A 23,043-nucleotide genomic window follows, 5' to 3' on the forward strand; every position below is an offset into this window, starting at 1 on the left:
AGGCACTAAGATATTTAGTACTTTTCCAGACAGGGAAAATATTTTGGATGCATTCATACAACTTGAACTCAGCATCATGAACCCATCAGTGAAGTGGATAATACTAAGCACTTTTCCTCTTCAACTTCACTTTACATATGTTATTTAATTAAACTGTACAAGGAATCTATGAAGTAGCCATTTACAGATGTGGAAAATGAGAGAGAGGCGAAATGATGTGCCAAAAAAAATAATCACAGCGGGACTTAGTGGCAAAGCAGGGGTTAGCTGCTAGGAATTTCTGGCTCCTAATTTATTCTCAGACCACTAGGCCAAAACACTCTCTCACAAATACTGTTAATCGCAATAGGTCAACATTTGGGAGATTGTTTCAAAGTAAATTTTATTACCATCAAGCAATAGCTGAAATTAATGGTTTTCTCTGTGATCCATCTCTTATCTCCGATAATTTTGTCAGACTGCCCCCGCAGATATTCCAGTCAGTCTCATTCTGAAAAGTCATTAAATGCTTGATATTTTTCAGTTTGTTTTCTGTTTGCAGAGTTTATAACTATTAAGGAAATTAAGTAGTCGTGAGGTGAGAGACACTAAATAAAACACACAAAACAAAGAGAAAGAATAAATTATTGATTTTCAACATAGCAAAATGTTTACAGTGGGTCATCTCTAGGTTCTAAACGAGGATCCATGTTATTGCATATGGCTCCCGTTATGTCAGAATGTGACTTTTTTTAAGCAACCCAAGCCCAGCATTCAGTGCACGCAGGTGAAGCAGCGCACCTGTGCAGAGCCCCATTGAAGTAAACAGCTGTAATGGCTGCCATCTTGGCTGACACACCAGGGACTGAACTAGGGATATCTATAGCTAAACGCCTGAGTTGCTACAGCTTGAGCTAAAGACCCCTGTCCACCCCTGTAACTGCGGCCAGTAAAAGAATCGTATCCTTCTGTGTATCATTCGTGGCAGAGGACTGGTCACTGAGCAGTGGGTTAGATGGGCACAGTGAATTGCAGGATTGGAGCTTAAATGTATTAATGATCTGAAAGGGAATGAACAAAGAGTAGCAAAATTTTCAGAAGAGACAACATTATTTAGCATAGTCAAGACTAGAAAAGACTATTACGAGTGTGAGAGGAACTTTAAAAAGCTAGGTGGACCACTGCAATGGCAGATGAAATACCACATTGACAAAAGCAAGTGTGATAGACCCAGACCAGTTGGGTACAGCAGAAAAGCAGAAGGCAGATATACTGGCCACTGGATTAACAGTTTTCTGTTCCCTGACTGACCAGAGCAGGGGCTGCTCCAGGCTAATGAGAACACCTGACTCTAATTAATCTGCAAAGAGTCAGGTAAGGCCATTCAGTTAATGTGACCACCTGACTTTAATTAAGGCCCTGCTGAAGGGCCCACTCCAGTCAGACAGGGAAGAGCCAAGGAGCCAGAGGCGAGGAAAGTGCAGCTGAAGGGCTGGTTACTGAAGACACCCTCAGACTATCGTTAAAGGAGCCCTAAGATAAGGGTGAAGAAGGGAGAAGCAAGAGAGCTGTGGGGAAGTGGCCCAGGTAAATGCAGCAACTCTGGCAGTGAAAGGTTGGCTGCCAACAACTGCTACCATTAGGGTCCCTGGGCCGGAACCCAGAGTAGAGAACAAGCCTGGGTTCCCCCCAACCCACCACTACAGGAACATCTCCTGGGAGGGAAAGTCAGGTCCCTGTCAGGACAGGGGTCTGAACAGAGACCATGGGTGTTCTCTCACCAACCTCCTTGCAGGCCTATGATGAAAAGGGCTCAGTAGACTGTAACCCTGGCCCTAGAGAGAGAAGGGCTATGTGGAGGGTCACAGTGAGCCACTGAGGCTAGCATAAACTGCCTAGAAGCGCAGGATCTATGGAGCAAGGTCAGAGCTCTGCCACACAAGGTAACGCACACTGGAATAAATCATTTTCCATACTTCTAATTCTAAACTAATGTGGATAGCTCAGCGAAAACCTCTGCTTACTGTGCAACTGCCTTCAAGATACTGTTCAGTGCTTTATCTGCATAGAATCAGATTTAAAGCAAATGAAATAGTAGCCCCATGTAAATTGTATTTGCCTAGATATTCTTATTGATAAACTAGGCAAATACAATTTAGATGGGGCTACTATAAGATGAGTGCATAACTGGCTGGATAACCATACTCAGAGAGTAGTTATTAATGGTTCTCAATCTTGCTGGAAAGGTATAACAAGTGGGGTTCCACAGGGGTCTGCTTTGGGACTGTCTCTGTTTAATATCTTCAACAACTTAGATATTGGCATAGAAAGTACACTTATTAAGTTTGCAGATGATACCAAACTGGGAGAGATTGCAACTGCTTTGGAGGACAGGGTCATAATTCAAAATGATCTGGACAAATTGGAGAAGTGGTCTGAGGTAAACAGGATGAAGTTTAACAAAGACAAATGCAAAGTGCTCCACTTAGGAAGGAAAAATCAGTTTCACACATACAAAATGGGAAGAGACTGTCTAGGAAGGAGTACAGCAGAAAGAGATCTAGAGGTTCTAGTGAACCACAAGCCAAATATGAGTCAACAGTGTGATGCTGTTGCAAAAAAAGCAAACATGATTCTGGGATGCATTAACAGGTGTGTTGTGAGTAAGACAGGAGAAGTCATTCTTCCGGTCTACTCTGTGCTGGTCAGGCCTCAGCTGGAGTATAGTGTCCAGTTCTGGGCACCGCATTTTAAGAAAGATGTGGAAAAACTGGAGAGGGTCCAGAGAAGAGCAACAAGAATGATTAAAGGTCTTGAGAACATGACCTATGAAGGAAGGCTGAAAGAATTGGGTTTGTTTAGTTTGGAAAAGAGAAGACTGAGAGGGGACATGATAGCAGTTTTCAGGTATCTAAAAGGGTGTCATAAGGAGGAGGGAGAAAACTAGCCTTTAAGGATAGAACAAGAAGCAATGGGCTTAAACTGCAGCAAGGGAGGTTTAGGTTGGACATTAGGAAAAAGTTCCTAACTGTCAGGGTAGTTAAACACTGGAATAAATTGCCTAGGGAGGTTGTGGAATCTCCATCTCTGGAGATATTTAAGAGTAGATTAGATAAATGTCTATCAGGGATTGTCTAGACAGTATTTGATCCTGCCATGAGGGAGGGGGACTGGACTCAATGACCTCTCGAGGTCCCTTCCAGTCCTAGAATCTATGAATCTATGAAATATATTCAGTATACAAACCAAGGAGCAAGGTTTCCCGTTAAAAATCTGCCATGCTACGGTGAGTTCATAGATATTTCTGTTTTAGATAACTAGCTACAAATCTTTACTCAGTAGAGACACAGAATCAAAATGTTTTGAGAATACTTTGTGCGAATCTATCTCAGTGCAGCCTGGGGTTGCTTTTTGTTGTCCAGTAAAGGAGCATAAATGTATATTTTATAGCTGGGTTTTGCACAAAATAGTATCCAAACCTTTTGAGGTATATTCTTTCAGCCTTTTGAAGCACAGAATGGAGTATTTCAAAAGAAAATCTCTGGTAACTCTGCTTGGCACTACTTAAACAGTATCTAAGAACATCAGAAAGAAGGAGAAAGCTGTGGCTCCCCCACCCCACATTTTGGAAGCAAAAGATTGCAGCCTGGGGAAGGCCAGAGAGAGAGAAAATATTCTGCAAAGTTCCCACATGAAGTTTCCTCTGAAAGCTCTTCCATTAGGTTTGCAGAGGTTTACTTCCAGGCCCCTTCAGACCTCTGTGTATCCATCAGAGGCCAAGACCACCCATTTAGAGACACTCATCCTATGCCTCTGCACCACCTTCTGCCCCTTGCAGCTGTTCTTCATGTGTACAAGTTCCCTTGCAGGCTTCTCTCCCTTATTATCTAAAGAGGGCACTGCTCAAGAGTTAATACAGCCTCAGGTTGTGTTAACTCTTAAGCAGATACCTCACGTGGCTACTTTTCCATGTGAACCCATCATTCTTTGTTTACCAAAAACCTAAACGAAAGAAATGAAAATCAGGAAATAACTTTGCAAATAATTTAAACATACAAATCTTTTCAGGGAATTCAGGTTTTGTTTGATTTAAGCTTGATTTTTATCCCAAATGTGTCATGGAAAAAAATATATGTCTGGAAAAATTCATTAGAAATCACTGAATGTTCCTTTTTACTGGGTTCATCTGTCTAAAACAAGTTGATTTTAAATGTACATTTGAGCATGTCCTCCATCTAAAAACTCCATCTGCACAGGAAAAATTAACATTTGTCCTCTTCTTCTCTTTTTGCCAATCAGTTACTCCTTAACTGTTTTTTATCAGCAGAAATGCCTCATACAGCAACTTTCTTACCAAAGGATCCCAAAGTAGTTTGCTAACTAGGGATCATTTCAACTCACTACTGAAATTCAGGTAAACATCTTTGAGATTAAATATATCAAACTATTTTACAGAACACAGCAATCAGGGAACATAGGTGGACAGAATATAAATTCACATATTTGATGGCCTAGAGCAACCATTATGTTCATCTAGTTCAGTGGTCCCCAACCTTTCAGTGTGGCGGGTGCTGGACAACTAACCGTTGAAGAGGTGACTACTGGACAAGCAGCCGTTGAAATGCTGCCGAGAAGCGTCGCTGCCAAGAAGCAGCAGCATTTCAGTGATGATGCTTCTTGACATTGCCACGTCTCAGTGGCGTTTCAGCAGCTGCTTGTCTGGCGGCCACACTCCTCGGCAGTGAGGCACTCCCTTCTCAATAGGCAAGTGCACATAGATGCCACGGTGGGCTCCATGGCGCCCGCGGGCACCGCGTTGGGGACCATTGATCTAGTTTGACTTCCTGCATAACACAGCCCATAGAACTTCACCCAGTAATTCCTGCATCAAACCCAATAGCTTGTTGTCAAACTACAGTAGCTCTCTTAGGCCTTGTTTATGCTACTGCGGTAAATCGATCTAAGTTACACTACTTCAGTTATGTGAATAATGTAACCGAAATCAACATAGCTAGATCCACTTACTGCAGTGTCTACACTGCAATGTGTCGACAGGAGATGCTCTCCCACCGACTTCCCTTGGGGAAGTGGAGTACTGGAGCCAACAGGAGAGCGCTCTGCCATTGACTTAGCAGATCTTCACCAGACCTGCTAATTCAACGCCGCTGCATCAATCATAGCAATGCCAATATAGCCGTAAGTATAGACAAGCCCTTAGACGTACAATCTTGATTTAAAGATTTAAAGTGTAGTTGGCCAATGTTGCAGTAATGGTAGAATTCTCAGGTTTATCACCCCATCTCTTATGGAAAACAGAATGGCATCTTTAAATGATCCTGAGTGATCAGGGTTTTGGTTCTCATTTAAAGAGCAGAAGCACAGTGCCACCCAATGCCTTGTGGTAGCATTATTTAAATTTTAACTGAAAGGGAAAAATTGCTACTCAGTGAACCACCAGCAACACCCTGAATATATTTAACATTCCCATTTGTTTCACTATCTAGATTCTGATTGGAGCAGTAATTGCAATGGGCTCTGCAGACAGAGATGGTCGTCTACATCCTGGTGATGAGTTGGTGTATGTAGATGGGATCCCAGTGGCTGGCAAAACCCACCGATATGTGATTGATCTCATGCATAATGCAGCCCGAAATGGGCAAGTGAATCTTACTGTGAGAAGAAAGGTGCTATCTATAGGTATGTTAATAAAAAAGGGAAATGTGGAAAAACTAACCAAAGGCTGTCAATAAAGGGGGCGGTAATTTAGGTAATGCTTTTTTTTTAAAGAAAAAGTTTGAACAAAAACTAACTTTATTATATTTTTTTTTATTTAAAGAATTAAGTCTTGGAAAACATTTGTCCTTCAACATTCCCTGGCAGTATTTGTGAGGCAAATATTGCAGTATTGTGCCTCTTTCCTAGAGAACCAGGAAGTAATAGTGACAATCCTCCTGTAATGATCATGAGTGACTCTGTGTTTGTTCCATACTGTGTTCTCCTGTATTGTCTCTACTTGTGCCATTTTAGGACCAAAGGGTGCTTATATTGCTCATCTGAGTGATCTCACTGAAGTCATGGGTGTTAGTAAAGCAAGCTGGAAACGGCTTGCAGATTATAAACTCTTAAGGGCAGGAATTCCTTCCGTTGCTTTGACATGCTCTGAGCCCAGTCCTGCTGCCACTGAAGTTAATGGGAGTTCTGCCACTGTCTTCAAAGGAAGCTATCTCAAGTCTTTTAGTGCTATCTAAATAATGACTAGAAACAGGGCAATCTGGTTTCCCTTTCCAAGCAAAACGTGCAGAAGATAAACAAACAGAATTAATAGTGTAAAGCAAATTAGAAAGACAAGATAGGTGAGGTAATATCTTGTATTTGACCAACTTCTGTTGGTGACAGAGATGAGCTTTCGAGCTACACAGAGCTCGTCTTCAGGTCTGGGAAAGGTACTAAGAGAGTAGCTCAAAAGCTTGTCTCTCACCAGCAGAAGTTAGTCCAATAAAAGATATTACCTCCTCCACTTTGTCTTTGTAATATCCTGGGACTGATACAGCTACAACAACACTGCATACAGCAAATGAAACATTTTAAATTCTCTCAGTCTTGATCATGTAAGGCAGAGGTGGCCAACCTGTGGCTCCGGAGCCACATGCAGCTCTTCAGAAGTTAATATGTGGCTCCTTGTAAAGGCACAGACTCCAGGGCTGGAGCTACAGGCACCAACTTTCCAATGTGCCGGAGAGTGTCCATTGCTCAACCCCTGGCTCTGCCACAGGCCCTGTCCTACTCCACCCCTTCCTGCCCCCTCCCCTGAGCCTGCCATGCCCTCGCTCCTTCACCTCCCCCCCAGAGCCTCCCACACACCACAAAACTGTTGATTGGGAGGTGCGGGAAATGAGGGGGAGGTGCTGATCGAAGGGGCTGCGAATGGGCGGGAGGCACTGGAAGCCGGGGGTCGAAGCTCATGGAGGGCTGCTGATGTATTACTGTGGTTCTTTGGCAATGTACATTGGTAAATTCTGGCTCCTTCTCAGGCTCAGGTTGGCCCCCCATGATCTAAGGTGTAATTGGTAACACAGAGAAGGAGACTTTTTCTAAATATCTCCTGGCAGCATCTATTTAACAAAAGTTTTTAATGAGCAAATCTGTTTTCATTCAGTTAAACTCTTTGCTCATGTGAATGAAGTTTAATAATCTAATATAACCCTTAGAACAGGCTCATCATTGGGGCACTTTAATGAGGGATCAGAAATTAGTAAACATGTCATCGGCCTCTTCTGTCTTCTCCCTCTCCATCCACCAAGAGCCCTTCCTCTTTCCCTGCTCTATCTCCTTAGCCTTTGCCTTCCCCTCCCTCAGCAGGTCAGCAACCTCATGCTCAGCAGGTCAGCAACCTCATGCTCCTAACCCACTTATTGTTGTTCATAGTCCCCATTCCCCATCTCTGGCATGCTGTCAGGTCACTGTCAATCTTCCCTATCTTGGGACTGACTTTTTTCTGTTAACCGCTCTAGAATCCTGCAGCCAGAAATCTTCCCTCCAACCTGGCTCAACGCCCCCTAGGAGCTCCCCAAACCCTAGGAAAATGGCCAGTTACCAAGGTAAAATATTGAACACATGGGGGATTCATTAGTTTCCTAAGGATTAATAAATTTTATCAGCCTCTGTGGAAACTGGACTGTAGGCAAGAATAATAATTACAGGAGTTAGTACAGACAACATAGTTATCATCCTTTGTGGCTGCTTGCCTTACAGTATGTAAGGAACTTTTAAGAGTTTCTATTAGTCACACAGGATTCCTGACACGGAAATTGAACCAAGCTAGTAAAACATCCTGAATTATTCTTTAGCCTTGATAGTGACACACTGAGAAATATAGTGTATGACTCATTGTTTAACTGCTTATGAAGCTATGCAAGTGTTTAGATTGATGTGATGTATTGAATGTTGTCTTTAAACAAAAATGTAGCATTATTTACATGAACTGAAAAATACAAAATCAGTACAAAGGTACTGGCATACATCCTCACCTAAGGCTGATAGGGTTAAAATGAAGTTCTCAGTTCTGAGCATGTGCAATAGGGAGAACTTGGGTTTTCCTTATATTGCTGTCAAAAAATTTTTACAACAAATACTAGATTTGCAGAAACATTTTTCCTGCAATTTTTACTAGTCTTGCAGCTTTGTTATTCTTTATTTTCATACTGATGCATAATATTAAGGTCACAATCCTGCAAGTTATAACATGCAGGAATAATAGTCTTCCCACATGTAGCTTGCAGAATTAGAACCTAATTTACTGTATATCCAATTTCAAGTTAATGTGACTTTTCTATTCTTTTTTCTATGCAATGGATCAGATTCTAATCTAAATTAAACTAATGCAATTTCATTGTAGTCAGGGGGGTTATACCAGCTTCACTGAGAGGAGAATATGCCCTTCAATATGCCATAGTTAAAATATTCTTAATATAAGCAACAGTCAGAAATGTGCAGGTAAAATGTAAAGAAAACTAAATTTTGAAAAGAAAACCATAGAAAGAAATCATTCTTTTTTTTAAAAAAGGTGGAGCCTTACATAACAAAGGAAAGGTTAATTTTGAATTGGTATTTTTAAAAATTGACATTTACACATATGTTTGTACTTTCTTGGGTTGATCTGTTCATGTCCTGACTGTGAATGACTTTGGGGTTGTGGAAATCAGGCACAGAAGTGATTAGAAAGCTTGCCTTCCTCAAAGAAAGAAAGAAAGGAAAGAAGAAAGAAAAAGACAATAAAGAGTGAAAAAAGAACAAGTCTTAGGCAATACTGAGTGATAAAGGGATCAGACATAGAGGAAAGGCCTTCGGAAGAAAAGACATCCTCAGATGGTCCCAATACACACACTCTCAAACTACAGAGTCAATACTAGGGCTGTGCAAACCTCACTGGGTTCAGGTTTCAAACAGAGCCTAGCAGTTTGGTTCACAGGTTTTAGAAAAATGCTAGCCTCCAAGGGGAACCCCTCACCTCCAAGTTTCAAGGCCATCACTCCTTGTTTCTTTCTATGTTTTCAAGGATTTTGCTAGGAGGTAGGATAGAAATGAGGTTAACTAGCTTCTGAAATGGGCAGACAACCTCAGCCCCTCCGCACAAACCATTTGCTAGCACAGGCTGGGGTTAGAAAATGTCATCCAAATGGGCTTGAGATTTGATGTAACTATTTTGCACAGCTCTGTTTCAGAATCTTAGATGTCCTCTTTCTCAAAAACTGAGGTAAAGAATTACCAAACTTGAGCTCCTGAAACCTGCTTGGTTAGAAAAAAGTAATGTTTCAGAGGAAATAGAAATTAAAATGCCATTTCTTTGCAGGCAGAGCAAGCAAAAAAAAAAATTCTGATGCATATGTTTCAGAATAAAGAGAAGAAAATTGAATAGCCATCTAAAATTTGCTCTTCCTCCATTTTTCTACTTTTTGTGTAGTTAATGGGAATCTCTGGCATTCGTTTATAACAAAGCCCGCTCCTGATAATGCAGGGCAGTAAGATCATTTTCTTTTTGTTGTAGCCATACTGACATACACAGTATACGTATACAGAGTCAACTTTCTAAAACATGACAGCCAGAAAATGTGATCTCTCTTGTCTTTGACTATGGCATTTAGTTGCAGATTGGGTCCAATAACTCTTGGAGATTGGTATTCTAATGTAGTGGCACAATAATTGTTTGGTTTTCTTCCTCATTACTCTCCCTAATCACTCTATTTCAAAGTTGCACAAGGACTGTTTAAGGACCTGCCTGAGAAAATAACAGCTTGTCCTTGGATCCTGCTTATTTTATTCAGAAAATAGATTTCAGACTTGGAAGTTTTAACTTGTAAACTCTTTTGGGGGTGGGGGGAATGTGAAGCTTGTCAGATATTTTGTAGTATGACTGCACCACTATTACTGCTAGGGACAGAAAACATCCATTGTATATTTATCTGAAACTACTATATTTAAACTGTGAAAGGTATGATTCATCTGAAACAAAAGGTCTGCAATGAATATGGGTTCATTTCTTTCCATGTACAAGCGTCACTTGATTATTTACAGTTACTGACTGCCAGCAATGTTTGTAGAGGAAGTGCGTAATCCCACAAAATTTCTCTTCCTCTCTGCTTTTACAAATTATAAAGCCATAGCTGAAAGGTTAATGGACTTCATTTTCACTTTTGATCATTTTAACTCTGCATGTAAGAGCATCTTTAAAACTTCTAAATGAGCACTGTAACTATGGAGGCAGCAACAGAATAATTAGTTGTGATTATTTTTCATTATATTGCTCCTCCACTCCATAAACATCTTTTGAGTATGCTAATCAATCTATAAGAGGAAAATTATAAAGCTAATCCAAATTACTCTGTATTAGCTGCCTGCTTAAATTCTTTTAATCCGAAGAAAATAATTTAGTATTGGATTAAACAGCCAGTTTTCTCCCTAGATGACAGATCAGCTAACCGAATAGTTCTTGTTAACTTTCTTTGCTGTACAGCTTTGTATTGTTTCTTACAAAAGATTCCTCATTTCTCTGTGGAGCAGAATAGGAGTTTGTGTTTATGTTTGCTTTTATCTGATTTCCCTTGAATACTTTGCATAATCAGGTAGATTCCAGTTCCGTTCTTTAGTATAAACAGTCAGTTGTATTCATGTTGCATTAGCAAAGGTAAGTAACTGATTAAGTCACTGAACAAGTTAAACTGTAATACTTATATGATTTATATTTTAGGAGACCCTTGCCCAGAAAATGGCAGAAGCCCAGGTTCAGTGTCTACACACCACAGTTCTCCTAGAAGTGACTATGCTGCTTATGCTAACAGTAATCATGCTGCATCTAGTAGTAATGCTACACCACCAGAGGGCTTTACTTCACACAGCTTACAAACCAGTGACGTTGTCATCCACCGGAAAGAAAATGAAGGGTTTGGCTTCGTTATCATCAGCTCTTTGAACAGACCTGAATCTGGATCTACAATAAGTAAGTAAAGTCCTACCTACCACCTGTTGTTTCTTCAAGTTTGCATGTAGTGAAAAAATCAGACACCTAATACCGTATATGTTTGTCACTTGTCTGGCAGCACAGCGTGTAGTTCTAGGGCTTGTCTTCACTACCACGCTACCTCGGCGCAGCTCCAGCAACGTAGCACACCTGGTGATGATTGGTATGTCGACGGGAGACCGCTTTCCTGTCAACATTATTATTCTGCCTCAGCGAGAGGCGTAGGCTACGTCAGCAGGACAGCGTGTCCTGCCGACATAGCGTGGTGTAGACACCACTTTAAGTCCACGTAACTTACATCGTTCAGGAAGTTGCTTTTCTCATGCCCCTAAGTTACATAACTTACATCGACTTAAGAGGTAGTGTAGACAAGCCCTAAGAGACACTCAGAGTTGCTTCCCTGGGGAACAGTCTCCCTGCCATGTTATGCATAGGAAGAAAGGTTATTCCATCCTTTGGGGTTAGGAGTCATAGAAATGTAGGGATGGAAAGGACCTTGAGAAGACACGAAGTCCAGCCCTCTGCCCTCAGGCAGGACCAAGCATACCTAGACCATACCTGACAGGTGTTTGCCAACCTGTTCTTAAAAATCTCCAGTGGTGGTGATTCCTCACCCCTCCTTGGATGCCTATTCCAGAATTTAAACCTAAATCTCCCTTACTGCAGATTAAGCCCATTATTTCCTGTCCTGCTTCAGTGGACATGGAGAACAGCTTTGTCTCAAATACTCATTTATCTGCCCAAATAATAGGATTCAAAGAGCTCTAGCCCTCCCAGAGCCACCTATTATGGGATAGATTCTAATCAAATGTCAAATATCAGAGGGGTAGCCATGTTAGTCTGGATCTGTAAAAGCAGCAAAGAATCCTGTGGCACCTTATAGACTAACAGATGTTTTGGAGCATGAGCTTTCGTGGGTGAATACCCACTTCATCAGATGACATGCATCTGACAAAGTGGGTATTCACCCACGAAAGCTCATGCTCCAAAACATCTGTTAGTCTATAAGGTGCCACAGGATTCTTTGCTGCTAATCAAATGTCAAATACCATAGATCCAGAATTATACCAATTCACTCCAGCTGAGAATCTGGCCCTATTGTTATTAATACAGCATAGTGTCATAGAATTATAATGACATTTATTAATGCCAGATACAAAGCATAGGACATATGCAATAAAAATGGACTCTTCACAAACACTTTACTGAACCTGCCTAATAGGATATTGCTCAAGCTACTGGAATGCTTTGTGGTGGAGAGAGATAAGGAGGGGCTGATTTCTGTAATCAATGGGACTATTCAGTGCGAAAAGGGTAGCAGAATCAGACCATTAGTGATCATAGCCCAGCTTCTGCCTCCAGAGCTGTTGTGATGGTGACTTAACATTGTGCCCTTGTATGCGAGAAGCCCCTGGCAGGGGTCTCACTTTCCTAGGTGATCAGCACCTGTAGCTTTCATGGAGTTCAAGTGAAATTGTGGATTCTTAATACTTCTAAAAAGCAAGCACCATGAGAATATTTGCTACCTACTTTGTGGGTTGCAGACTAAACTGAGCCCTTTCTCTGTGTCCAGAAGGCCCATCTGAACTTTTTCCCCCACTTGCCAAAACTGTTTTCTGAGGAAATTAATGACAGTTCCTCCCTTTTGAGCCGCTACAATGTATTTATCTGTTTCAATCTGATAAAATAAATGCAAGTAAAAAAGTACTGGGAAGAGTCCTATAATCTCACAATGGAAAGTGACCATGCAAAGTATATTCACAAGATGTCATGGCCAAGCATTTATAACATTCTTCATACTATCTCAAATTAACTTTTTTGTTAAATTCAGTAGGATCCTCAAAATTAATACTGTAACAAAACAATAACCAGTCAGCCAGGTATGACTCCATAGTTATTGCTTTGCTGTGCATCATGGCTAATAGGAACTTCATGGTGGCAGATGGGAAAAAACAATACTCCTGTTCCAAAACCCAAGTCACTAGTCACTGGAGTTAATGGAGAATTGCCTGTAGGTAATAGGGTGTATGACCCACAGTAGAGTCGTCTTGATTCCATCCAGTAGAGGGCACTGATGTACATATATCCTACACAGTTAATTACAATACATTTTTAATTACAAAGAATTAATTGAAACGTAGTCTCAGAAGTGCAGTGAGAAATATTTCAAATGCAACCCTTCAAGAGACAGTAAAGAGCAGAGTCAAAGTGATCAAATTCCCTAGAACAAAAATGCGTCGCTACTGGAAATTTGGCATTAATTGAAGCGCTTCAAGAGTAAATGAAGAGGAGGGTCAGATGTTGAGATGAGAAATTAATTTATAAAAATAGTAATTGTATCAAATTTCTGTGAATTTGAGCAGTTCCCAGATCATGTCCCTTTAAAAAAAAAGTGCACAAGTGATAAAATGAAAAGAAACATTCCCTTTCAATACTTAGATTAAGTAAAGGATCTTGAAACTGTGGTGAAATAAACAACTGAAAAGGATACAAGATAACGCTCCAATCAGTAATGGAAGCAGGTTACCAATCATTTAGATCCACTAAAATTTTAATAGGGAAGCATTAGCAACCATCCATTTTTTACACCACATATTTATTTGGACAAAGTGATTAACGGGTTTGAGCAAGAGTGCAAAGCGTACTAACAGTATGAAAGTATTAACTAGATGATATACCACAGTATTACACAAAGCATGGCTTGGATCAATATTTAAATGTATGCAGTAAAAATGTTAATATATTCATTTTAAGCCAACCAAGATAGAATTAAAACCCTTCAGTGAAATAGGTCAGGAAGAGAATAGTCTGTAGTGTCAAATAGTCATTATTTATAGTCATTAATAGTCACATAGCCTCTAGTTTTATTCTTTCAAATAAAGTGCTGTGTTTTATGGTCAATTGGGAGAGCCAGTGCCTAGAAAAAGAACAATCCAAGGAATAGTCTTATTGGGCATAATCATCAGGGTGATAAAGGGGCTGAATATTTTCTACATTTTATTGTGGTTTTCTGGCACCTGTTTTTTCTTTATTTTTTTCTTCACTCTGTCAGACTGGACTGTAAGGTTTGACCGTTTGGATGTTTAACATTAATAGTGCAATGATAACATTCTCCTTAGTCTTAATTCCCGGTTAAAATTCTCTTCTACAACAAACAAATTACTGTAGATCCTGGAGGAAGAACTACATGGTCATATGTAGTAGTGTGAGTTTTAAGTGCCATTCTATTGTAAATTGATCAAATAGATTGTATCCTTACCTATAGCAATGCAGCATGTTATTAATTATTAATTTTGTGATGATGATGGTTATTATTATTATTATTCAAATGCCACAGGTGTTAGGCCTATGAGCCCTGATTCTCAGCTCTCAGCATTTGGGACAGGACCCAAGAACAGTGAGGAAAAGATGTTTTTGTGGCACCCTAATTCTGGGACCAGTGTAAATTAGAAGAACGTGAAGGCTTTTGTAATTTATATCTAGCTTCCCAAGGCCCTAAAGGACCATTCTAGCACCAGGAATAGCCAGAGCTGCTCCAGTCAAATCCCTTTTCCCCATCACATCCCTTATGATGAGGGCTCAAGGGAGGATTCCCACTATGCTGTTCCTGTATAGCCAGTTAGGCCTATGTTACAGTCCCTTTGCCTCAGCAAGGTGGCATGAAGGGACCAGTGTACCCCAGAATCAGACCTAGGGTTCTTGTTCCAAGCAGTTTATAATCTGAGTTGCATTTTCTCATGAAAATCTTTATAAGAATTATCTTTGGTGCTGTTTGTTTACCAGACGTATCTTTGTTTTGTAGAAATTAATCAAATGCTCTAAGGTAGGGGTCAGCAACCTTTCAGAAGTAGTGTGCCTAGTCTTCATTTATTCACTCTAATTTAAGGTTTCGCGTGCCGGTAATACATTTTAATATTTTTTAGAAGGTCTCTTTCTACAAGTCTATATATTATATAACTAAACTAGTGTTGTATTGTAAAATAAACAAGGTTTTCAAAATGTTTAAGATGCTTCATTTAAACTGTTGATCTTACGCTGCCGGCCCGCTCAGCCCGCTGCTGGTCTGGGGTTCTGTTCATCTAGGCCGGCAGTGGGCTGAGTGGGGCCTGCGGCCGGGACCCCAGCTGGGAAGGGTCTGGCAGCCAGGACCCCAAACTGGCAGTGGGCTGAGTGGCTCAGCTCATGGCCGCTCAGGGGTTCCATCCGCCGGCTCCTGCCAGCTGGGATCCCGGCCAGCCTGCTGCCAGTCTGGGGTCCTGTCCCTGCCCACATACAATGGGTTCCTACCTTCTCCCTGGTTCTGGCCCATTCTCTTCCTCTCTCTGCACTGAGCTGAGGGTGGGAGTGGACTGAGCACAGGGCTGGGGGTGAAGGGTCTGGCCAGGAGCTAGAATGAGGGAGGGGGCTCAGGGTTGGGGTGTGGGGGCACTTACCTGGGCAGTTCCCATTTGGTGTGAGGGGTTCAGGTGGGAATGTGAGTGGGGGTGCAGGAGCTCCCGTTTGGTGCTCTGGGTGGGGATGGGGATGGGCATGTGCAGGGGGTATGGGATGTGTGTGGTGGGGAGGCTGGAGATGTGGGAGATGCAAGAGTCAGGGCAGAGGGCTAGGCACATGTGAGGGGGGTGTGGGTGTCAGAGTAGGGAGGCTGGGTATGTGTGGGGGTGCCAGAGTCAGGGCTGGGGTCATGCAGGGGGGTGAAGGAGTCAGCAGAGAGCTAGGTGGTACAGGGCTCAGGGCAGGGCTCAGGGCTGGGTGTGGGGGGGGGGGTCAGGGCTCAGGGCAGAGGGCTGGGTGACTGCCCCCCCAGAACGTCCAACCCCCCTCGCTCCTTGTCGCGACTACCCCCTCCTGGGACCCCACTCCCTATCTAAGCCTCCCTGCCCCTTGTCCCCTGACTGCCCCACTAGGACCCTACCCCCTACCTGTCCCCTGACTGCCCCAACCCTTATCCACACCCCCGCACCCAGACAGAACCCCCTGGACTCCCATGCCCCATCCAACCACTCCCTGCCCCCTGACAGGACTCCCAGAACTCTGGACCCATACAACCCCCACCCCGCTCTGTGCCTGCCCCAACCCCTCTCCACACCCCTACCTCCTGATAGCCCCCTCGAACTCCCAACCCCCACAGCTCCTTGTCCCTTGACCATCCCCTCCAGAGACCCCTCCTACCTATCTGCCTCCCCAGGACCCTCCTTGCTCCCTGTCCCTTGACTGCCCTGACCCCTATCCACCCCCCACCCCCTAACAGACCCCGGGGCTCCCATGCCCATTCCAACCCCCCTTACTCCCTGACTGCTCCCTCCAGAGACCCCCGCCCCTAACCACCCCCCATCCAACCCACCCTGCTCCCTGTCCCCTGACTGCCCCCAACCCTTATCCAACACCGTCTCGTGGACCCGGACCCCTTACCCGCTGGGTTCCCACTGATCTGGAGGTTCCCGCTGATCCGGAGCCCTGCAGCTGCGCGCACAGCGCTCTGAGGGGCGGGGGGGGCTGCGCGAGGCGGCGGGGCTCCGGGTGACCGAGGAGCGTCTTTTCCTCCCCACGGAGCCAAACGCTGTCCCGCGGGAGCTGGCAGCCCAGACCCCCGGAGCGCTGCGTGCGGCGGCAGGGCTCCAGGGGAAGGCGGGGGAGGGGCCAGCGGCTTGCTGCACTCGGCCCGGTGCTCCAGCCCTGGAGCGCGGAGACTGCAGCTTGCCGCGTGGGCAGGATTTTTAATGGCACACTGGGGTCCCGGCAGGCCCCAGCATGCCATAAAAATTGGCTCGCGTGCCATCGGTTGCCAACCCGTGCTCTAAGGACTATTTTCTACTCTTGATCTCTGCACAGAAGGAGGGCAGGATATAGCCTTTATTCAGGAACAGAATTGTTATTATATAGATTGCAGGCAATCTTTAGACCTGAGTATATTCTTGGACAAGTTGGTACTTGCTAAAACACCCGACACTCATGGCACATTTCTTCTGTGCAGTGAAAATCATAGAAATTTTCTCTGTCTCTCTCTTCTTTGGCAAATCATACTTGAAATGCTCTTTAATTCAACGCAGGATTATATTTCACTAAATTACTATTCTTAGATGGGGACAGAGCTGGACTGGAGGCAGAATGTCAAGGGTAGAGTGAAAGAGATTACACTGGGGTAAAGCAGGGTAATACACAAAGTCAGCCATGCTTTAAATTCAGATAAATGAAAAATGTATACATAAAGAACCCTTTTTGACTTATACATCCAGGAGCAAATCCTTTACCCAGTGCTGAGCTCAAAGGACCAGGCTGGGATCTAGGCAGATGTACATAGGACAGGTAAAAGACACTAGAGCCTATTCCTGTCTTAGAAGCAATTCTGCCCCTCTGCCAGTCACTCCCCTTATACCTGACCTTCTCTTTGCCCTTCCTGCTGCTATACAGAGAGCCACAGTAGCATTTAGCTCAACATTATGCAGGAGTGTGCATTGCCTGCATAGCACCCCAGAACTTATCGAAAGAGAGAAAGCAGCAGAACCACACCGGTGCACTTCTCCTTAGGGAGGTGTACCTAGCCACATAAGCTATGGGCAGGATTTGCCCTTTAATTAGAAGTTTCTGAAGCTTGAAAGCATTGTTTGGTGAAAAAAGATGTGAATGGAAACAAGTCAGTTTCTCAGGTCTACAAAATCTAAAGTGAAGTTTATTACACGTGGCGCTGGATGGCAAATACTTCCCCCACCCCATGAAAAATTTAGATGAAAATTATACAAAATGTCATTTTGTTGACATTTTTTCTAATTTTAGTGAAGAACCTGAAAACCCAGAACCTTAATATTTTTTCAGTTTTCTGCATCTGAAAACTGAACATCTTTTTAAAACTGAGAAGACTTTGTTTTTTGGTCAAAAACCCTTGTTTTTTACAAAATCTTAATTTTTTGGTGAAAATTTCCTTTTAATTGAAAAACCATTTTCCATCAAAAAAATAAATGTCAGTGGAAAATCTTTGATCAGTTCTATTCAGTTGTAAAATCTAGTCTCTTTGGAGAAAAAGAGTATTTTTTTGTTTATTCTTAGGAAGATAGCCAATGTAATTAATCAAAAATCTGTGAACTGAAGTAATAGTTTTTCTGTCATTTTCCCTGTCAGTTGAGTGTCTGGAGACCATAAATGTGGTTTCTCATTTTCATTTTAGACTGAAAGCCACCAACTAACAAACACTGATTCTAATTTTATTATGAACAACTTCCAAAAAGAAATACTGATAAAAACAGAGGGTGGAATCCTGGCTCCACTGAAGTCTATAGAAGAACTCCCATTGACTCCCCAGGAGTTCATCAAAAACATGGTAATGTTTCCTTGACAGATCCTGATCCTGCAAACTCGCACACATGAGCAGTCCCACCCATTCCAAATGGACTAGTCATCTGTACGGTTGCAGGACTGGGCCCACATATGTTAAAGAAAGTAGTGTGGAAGCATTCTGCATGCTCTGTGCTCCAAAGATATTGGATGGCCAGGTGAGCAACTGAAGCTTGAGAATAACAGTGAAGAATTTTCAATAACATTAGCAATCTCTTTTGTCTCACTTAAGCTTTTAAAATTGTTTCTTTTCTTTTTAATTTGTATGTTTGTAATTTGCCATGAACAACCAATTTTAGCTTCAAACTATGTAGAGTAACCTAGTTTTACAGATTAAAAGGCAACCAGCCAAAAAGTAAACTCTTAAAATAAGTAAAAATCAAAATGGAAAACTAGATTCTTTGCTCATAAATCACAAGTATGTTCCACTGTGTAATTACATTGGAGATGGTTTTTCATTGCTGTTTTCAAAGATATCCAGGCAGGGATAGACAGACATCTTACACTTTAGATTTTCAGCTCTCTTAAAAGCTTGGAGATTTGTCAGAGGTGAATCTTTCTCCTAGGTTTGGATCCAGAGGCACCTTGTTACCCACTAAGAAGTACAGGTGAATTGGGGGCACAAAACATAGTCTCAGATCTCACACACACAAGTTCATCAGTCAGTCATTAAAGCTGTTCTTTATCTCAAAACCCCAAGGAGTTCAAAGAAACTCTAAGTCTGAAGTTAACTTTTTTATAATGCTGTTTTCTGTAGTCATTCAGAAGCTTATCTTGGATTTTATAGGCGTCAGTTAAGCCTGCATTTTGTGAGAAACCAGAGACCTCTGTCTGTCTGTCTCTTATTCAGGGTCTGTTTTAAGACGTGTTATAAATCTAATAGTCATGGGCACATAGTGATATGTCTTCATGTTTCACCGACAACTCCTTTGATAATAAGAAAACCATCACAAATGTTCACAAAACCCATTTAGGGCCTTTTTACCTTATATTTTCTTTACAAAACTGTTTTTGGTAATTTCTGTACTGAATCATTATTTACATTTTATAATTATGCTGATTCTCACAAAATTATGCCTGGCACAGTACCGTTGACTCAAGCATCACCACTTCTCCAATTTCTCTGGAAATAGTTAATAATACTTATTCTCCATACATAGTTTACTGGAAACTCTTTCTAAAGAAATCAGTGTGTTAGGTGCTGTACAGAGAATGAACAAGCTCCATTCTTGGAAGAATTTGCAGCCCAAATACACACATACACAGAAAGACAAGAGTGCCCAAGACAAAAAATGGAATGGGTGACTGATTACATTCAGCATGTGTTGGTTCCACATTTTTTTGTATAGAATTGGGCCCACACTTTACAGTAGGGAGAATTAAGAGCTATAGGCCTTTTGGAAGGGATTTATTGTGAGGAGATCACTCTGCAATAGCTACACTCTTTTTTTAGCGTTCTTATCACAGGACTTCAGGGGATCAACAGAACCAAATACCAGTCAAGCTGATCTTTTGTTATTTGAATAAATCTTATGAAGAAGCCTCACTTGCAGTAACAAGGAAACAATGAAATGCAACTGCTTGCACTGCCAGAAAGATGTGATTAGACTTTACATTTTTATAAATGTGAGAAAACACTGCTCATAAGTGTTTATTAACACTAGGCAAGCTCGCCTCCTTCCCGCCTGAACAGATCACTAAGTTGGTCCCACCCTATGCTGCCAATTCCCACAGATAAGTTGGATGCTAAGCCCTTCTGTGCACAGGTTCAGCAAGCCTGATGGGATTGTTACTGAATTTAATTCAGTAAAAATAACAAATTCAGATTTTTACATTTATTATATTCTCCAAATTAAAACCTGATACACTGGGGCCTGCTGGTTGAAAGAAAACTGTCACCTATAGCGAATTGAGGACACAATAAATATTCATGTGATCAACTGTATAACATATTAGAAAGGACAGCTGGCTCAGGAGGGCTCATTTGCTTGGTTTAGTTTCTGTTTCCATTTACATTAAGAAAATATGGCAAAAAGTTATTATCTGCCAGAGGATTTAATAGATACAGTAGAGATTTGATTTTTTTCCCCTTCCTGTGATCACTTCTGATGTTTAACTATTGTACATGAAAAAAAAGTGGGAAAATAGCCTAGTGGCTTTTTATACAATGCTATTTCAACTGTTGGGGCGGGGAGTAGAGAGGATATGAGAGAACTTTGCATGTGTAGATGTGAGAAACATTACTTGTTGGTAACACCTGCTTGTAATGTTCAGCTGTTTCTAGCGGGCATGCTGAGAAATTACTTGGAGCTCAGTATGGCTCTTGTGAATCTGAGTCAGGAGACATTATTTTTGTTTATAAAGAGAGCAAGAGATGGAAAGAGAAGAGAGAAAGGCAGCATTTTATTTAGCACCAAGGGTCTGTTCTGGCCTTGTATATGCGCATCAAGCTGAAGCAAGCATATGGATCATAGCGTATAACCAACTCCAGGATTTTTTTTTGCCTTTTCTAAAACATGAAATTTAAAAAAATCTTTTGTGGCAGAGGTACAGAAAAGTTTTATCTTTAAAACTTAGAAATGTTACTAAATATCTTTAAAAATAAAATAGTTTACAGAGGGCTGTAAATAAATCAGTAAACTAAATCAGATCTTCCACACTTTTTAATCAGCGTTATGTTAAAAATGTGTCCCATCCCTTTGACTCCTAAATTCAGAATTCAAGACCTGTCTTGATTTTCCTTATATTTGATTGGTGCTAGTCATCACACTGTGCCAGGACAGACATCAAGCACTGGTATAGCAGTGGGTCCTAGGCCAATTTGTATTCCAAAGGCAAATACTCCAGGCACCCCTTCAGTGACTTCGTTGGCCAACTTCACAAATTCTGCAAAAATTGCAGAGATGCCACCCTCTCTAATTTTTTCATAATCACCCTGATTTTAATGTAATTATGAAATTAGTAATTTGGGTTTAAATCTACTAATTTTGCAAGATGAAGCATGTGCGCACACACACGTATGTAAAAAAATATGTGTGTGTCACTCACCATCACTCAGGTCCAACAAACACAGCAAATAGGGTGGCCGCTGGGGCTTTCTTCTCCACTGCCCCTCTGGCACACGCACAGACTGCACTGTGGGGGTCTGATAGTAGGCAAGCCATGGAAAATTTGAATGGGGTTGAAATGCTTTTGGATTCACTGCCCAAGCCACAGGCTGCATGTTGCATTCTAGCTACATGCAGACCATGCTGGACTGCGTTAATGCACTCTAGGTACCTAGAGTGTGTCAGCAGGATCCCTGGGGGCAGTTGGAGCGCAACACACAACCTGTGGCTTGTGCTGTGAATCCAGCACCACAAAACCCTGCTGACAATAGCCGCAGCTTGCTGCTTATCAGGCTCTCACTGCCAGGGGTGGCTCCAGGCACCAGCACACCAAGCGCGTGCCTGGGATGGCAAGCCACGGGGGGCGCTCTGCCACTCACCGCGAGGGCGGCAGGCAGGTTGCCTTTGGCGGCATGCCTGCAGAGGGTCCGCTGGTCCCGCAGCTTTGGCGGACCTCCCGCAGGCGTGCTGCCGAATCCGCAGGACCGGGGACCTCCTACAGGCAAGCCGCCGAAGGCAGCCTGCCTGCCGTGCTTGGGGCGGCAAAATACCTGGAGCCGCCCCTGCTCACTGCGCAGTCTGGGGGGAGAGAAGCTGGAGGGGCAGCAGGAGGCAGCGGTGGCAGAGGAGAGAGGGTATGCAATAGAGGAGGAGGATTATCCCAAGAAGGAGGTCCCAAGAACTGGCCAAGGTAATTAAAGGCCTAAGCAGCATAGGAGGGCAGCTTTCTTAGCATGGTTCCTCCCTATCTCCCTGTTTGTGGGTGGGAGTCAGGGGCACAAAGCTGGGGGATGGGCCCACTGCAAGCTCCCAGAGGGGCAGCAGAAACGTCAGGTCTCTTGTGAGCACATTTGCCACTTCTGTAAGATTGCTATGCTCCAGTGCAAGCTTCCCTCTCCACTTTGGGATCTGGGGTTATGGCTTCACTCACTGGATGGATAATTTTTTTTAATGGGAAAGCAAAATATGATTTTTTTCACTAACCCAATCAGCATGATAAAGGGCATGTGGGTGGATTTTGTGCCCAGAGTAGTAAATTTTCACAGTAATTGTGCAAAGTTGCTAAGTTGGCACTATTAATATTTTACTGGTTACAAATGTATTTGATATTTAGTATTTACTCAGAACCCTTTTTGATAGACCCTCTGTCACCGACACTAAATAGAATTTAATGTAACTACATTAAAAATTGTATGTTGCTCTGGGCATGTAGTTGCTAATTATAGTTTGGCTTGTTCACTGAACTAGTTCTATGTTGTAAAGGTTCACTTAATTACAGTATGTGACTTTATTTTTAAAGGGAGATTTGTTTGATAGGAACCTTGTTGCTAGCATGGTACCACATCTAAAGTACCAGCTGCTTATTCTTTGTTTTATTGTTTGTCTATTTGGTTATGTAATTTTCCTACATTACTACAATTTTCTTAAACTTTTACAGACTTTCAGCAACTGCATCTCACAATGCCAATTTTCTGTAAATGTCACCAAAGTGATAATTTTCTGCCATAAAAGATTTGTAAAGTGAAAACTGATTTTTTTTTCTAATCCAAGTCTGGTTGTATTAGCCTGTTTTGCTGAGGGCTACCAACAGCAAAGTAGCAAGGTAGTTAGAGC

At 42.3% G+C, this 23,043-nt stretch overlaps 1 protein-coding gene across 12 annotated transcripts in view; it reads left to right on the forward strand.

The window, feature by feature from the left end:
* The window catches only part of MAGI2 (membrane associated guanylate kinase, WW and PDZ domain containing 2), a 1,116,388-nt gene that overhangs the window by 1,027,629 nt on the left and 65,716 nt on the right, over nt 1–23,043 (forward strand). For all 12 annotated transcript variants that reach the window (XM_050936782.1, XM_050936783.1, XM_050936784.1 and 9 more), the window contains 2 exons: nt 5,484–5,676; nt 10,724–10,972. In XM_050936782.1, the coding sequence (XP_050792739.1) occupies nt 5,484–5,676; nt 10,724–10,972 (442 nt within the window). The remainder of the gene's footprint in view (nt 1–5,483; nt 5,677–10,723; nt 10,973–23,043) is intronic.

This window comes from Gopherus flavomarginatus, chromosome 1 (genome assembly GCF_025201925.1).
Source record: "Gopherus flavomarginatus isolate rGopFla2 chromosome 1, rGopFla2.mat.asm, whole genome shotgun sequence".
NCBI classification, from domain to species: Eukaryota; Metazoa; Chordata; order Testudines; family Testudinidae; genus Gopherus; species Gopherus flavomarginatus.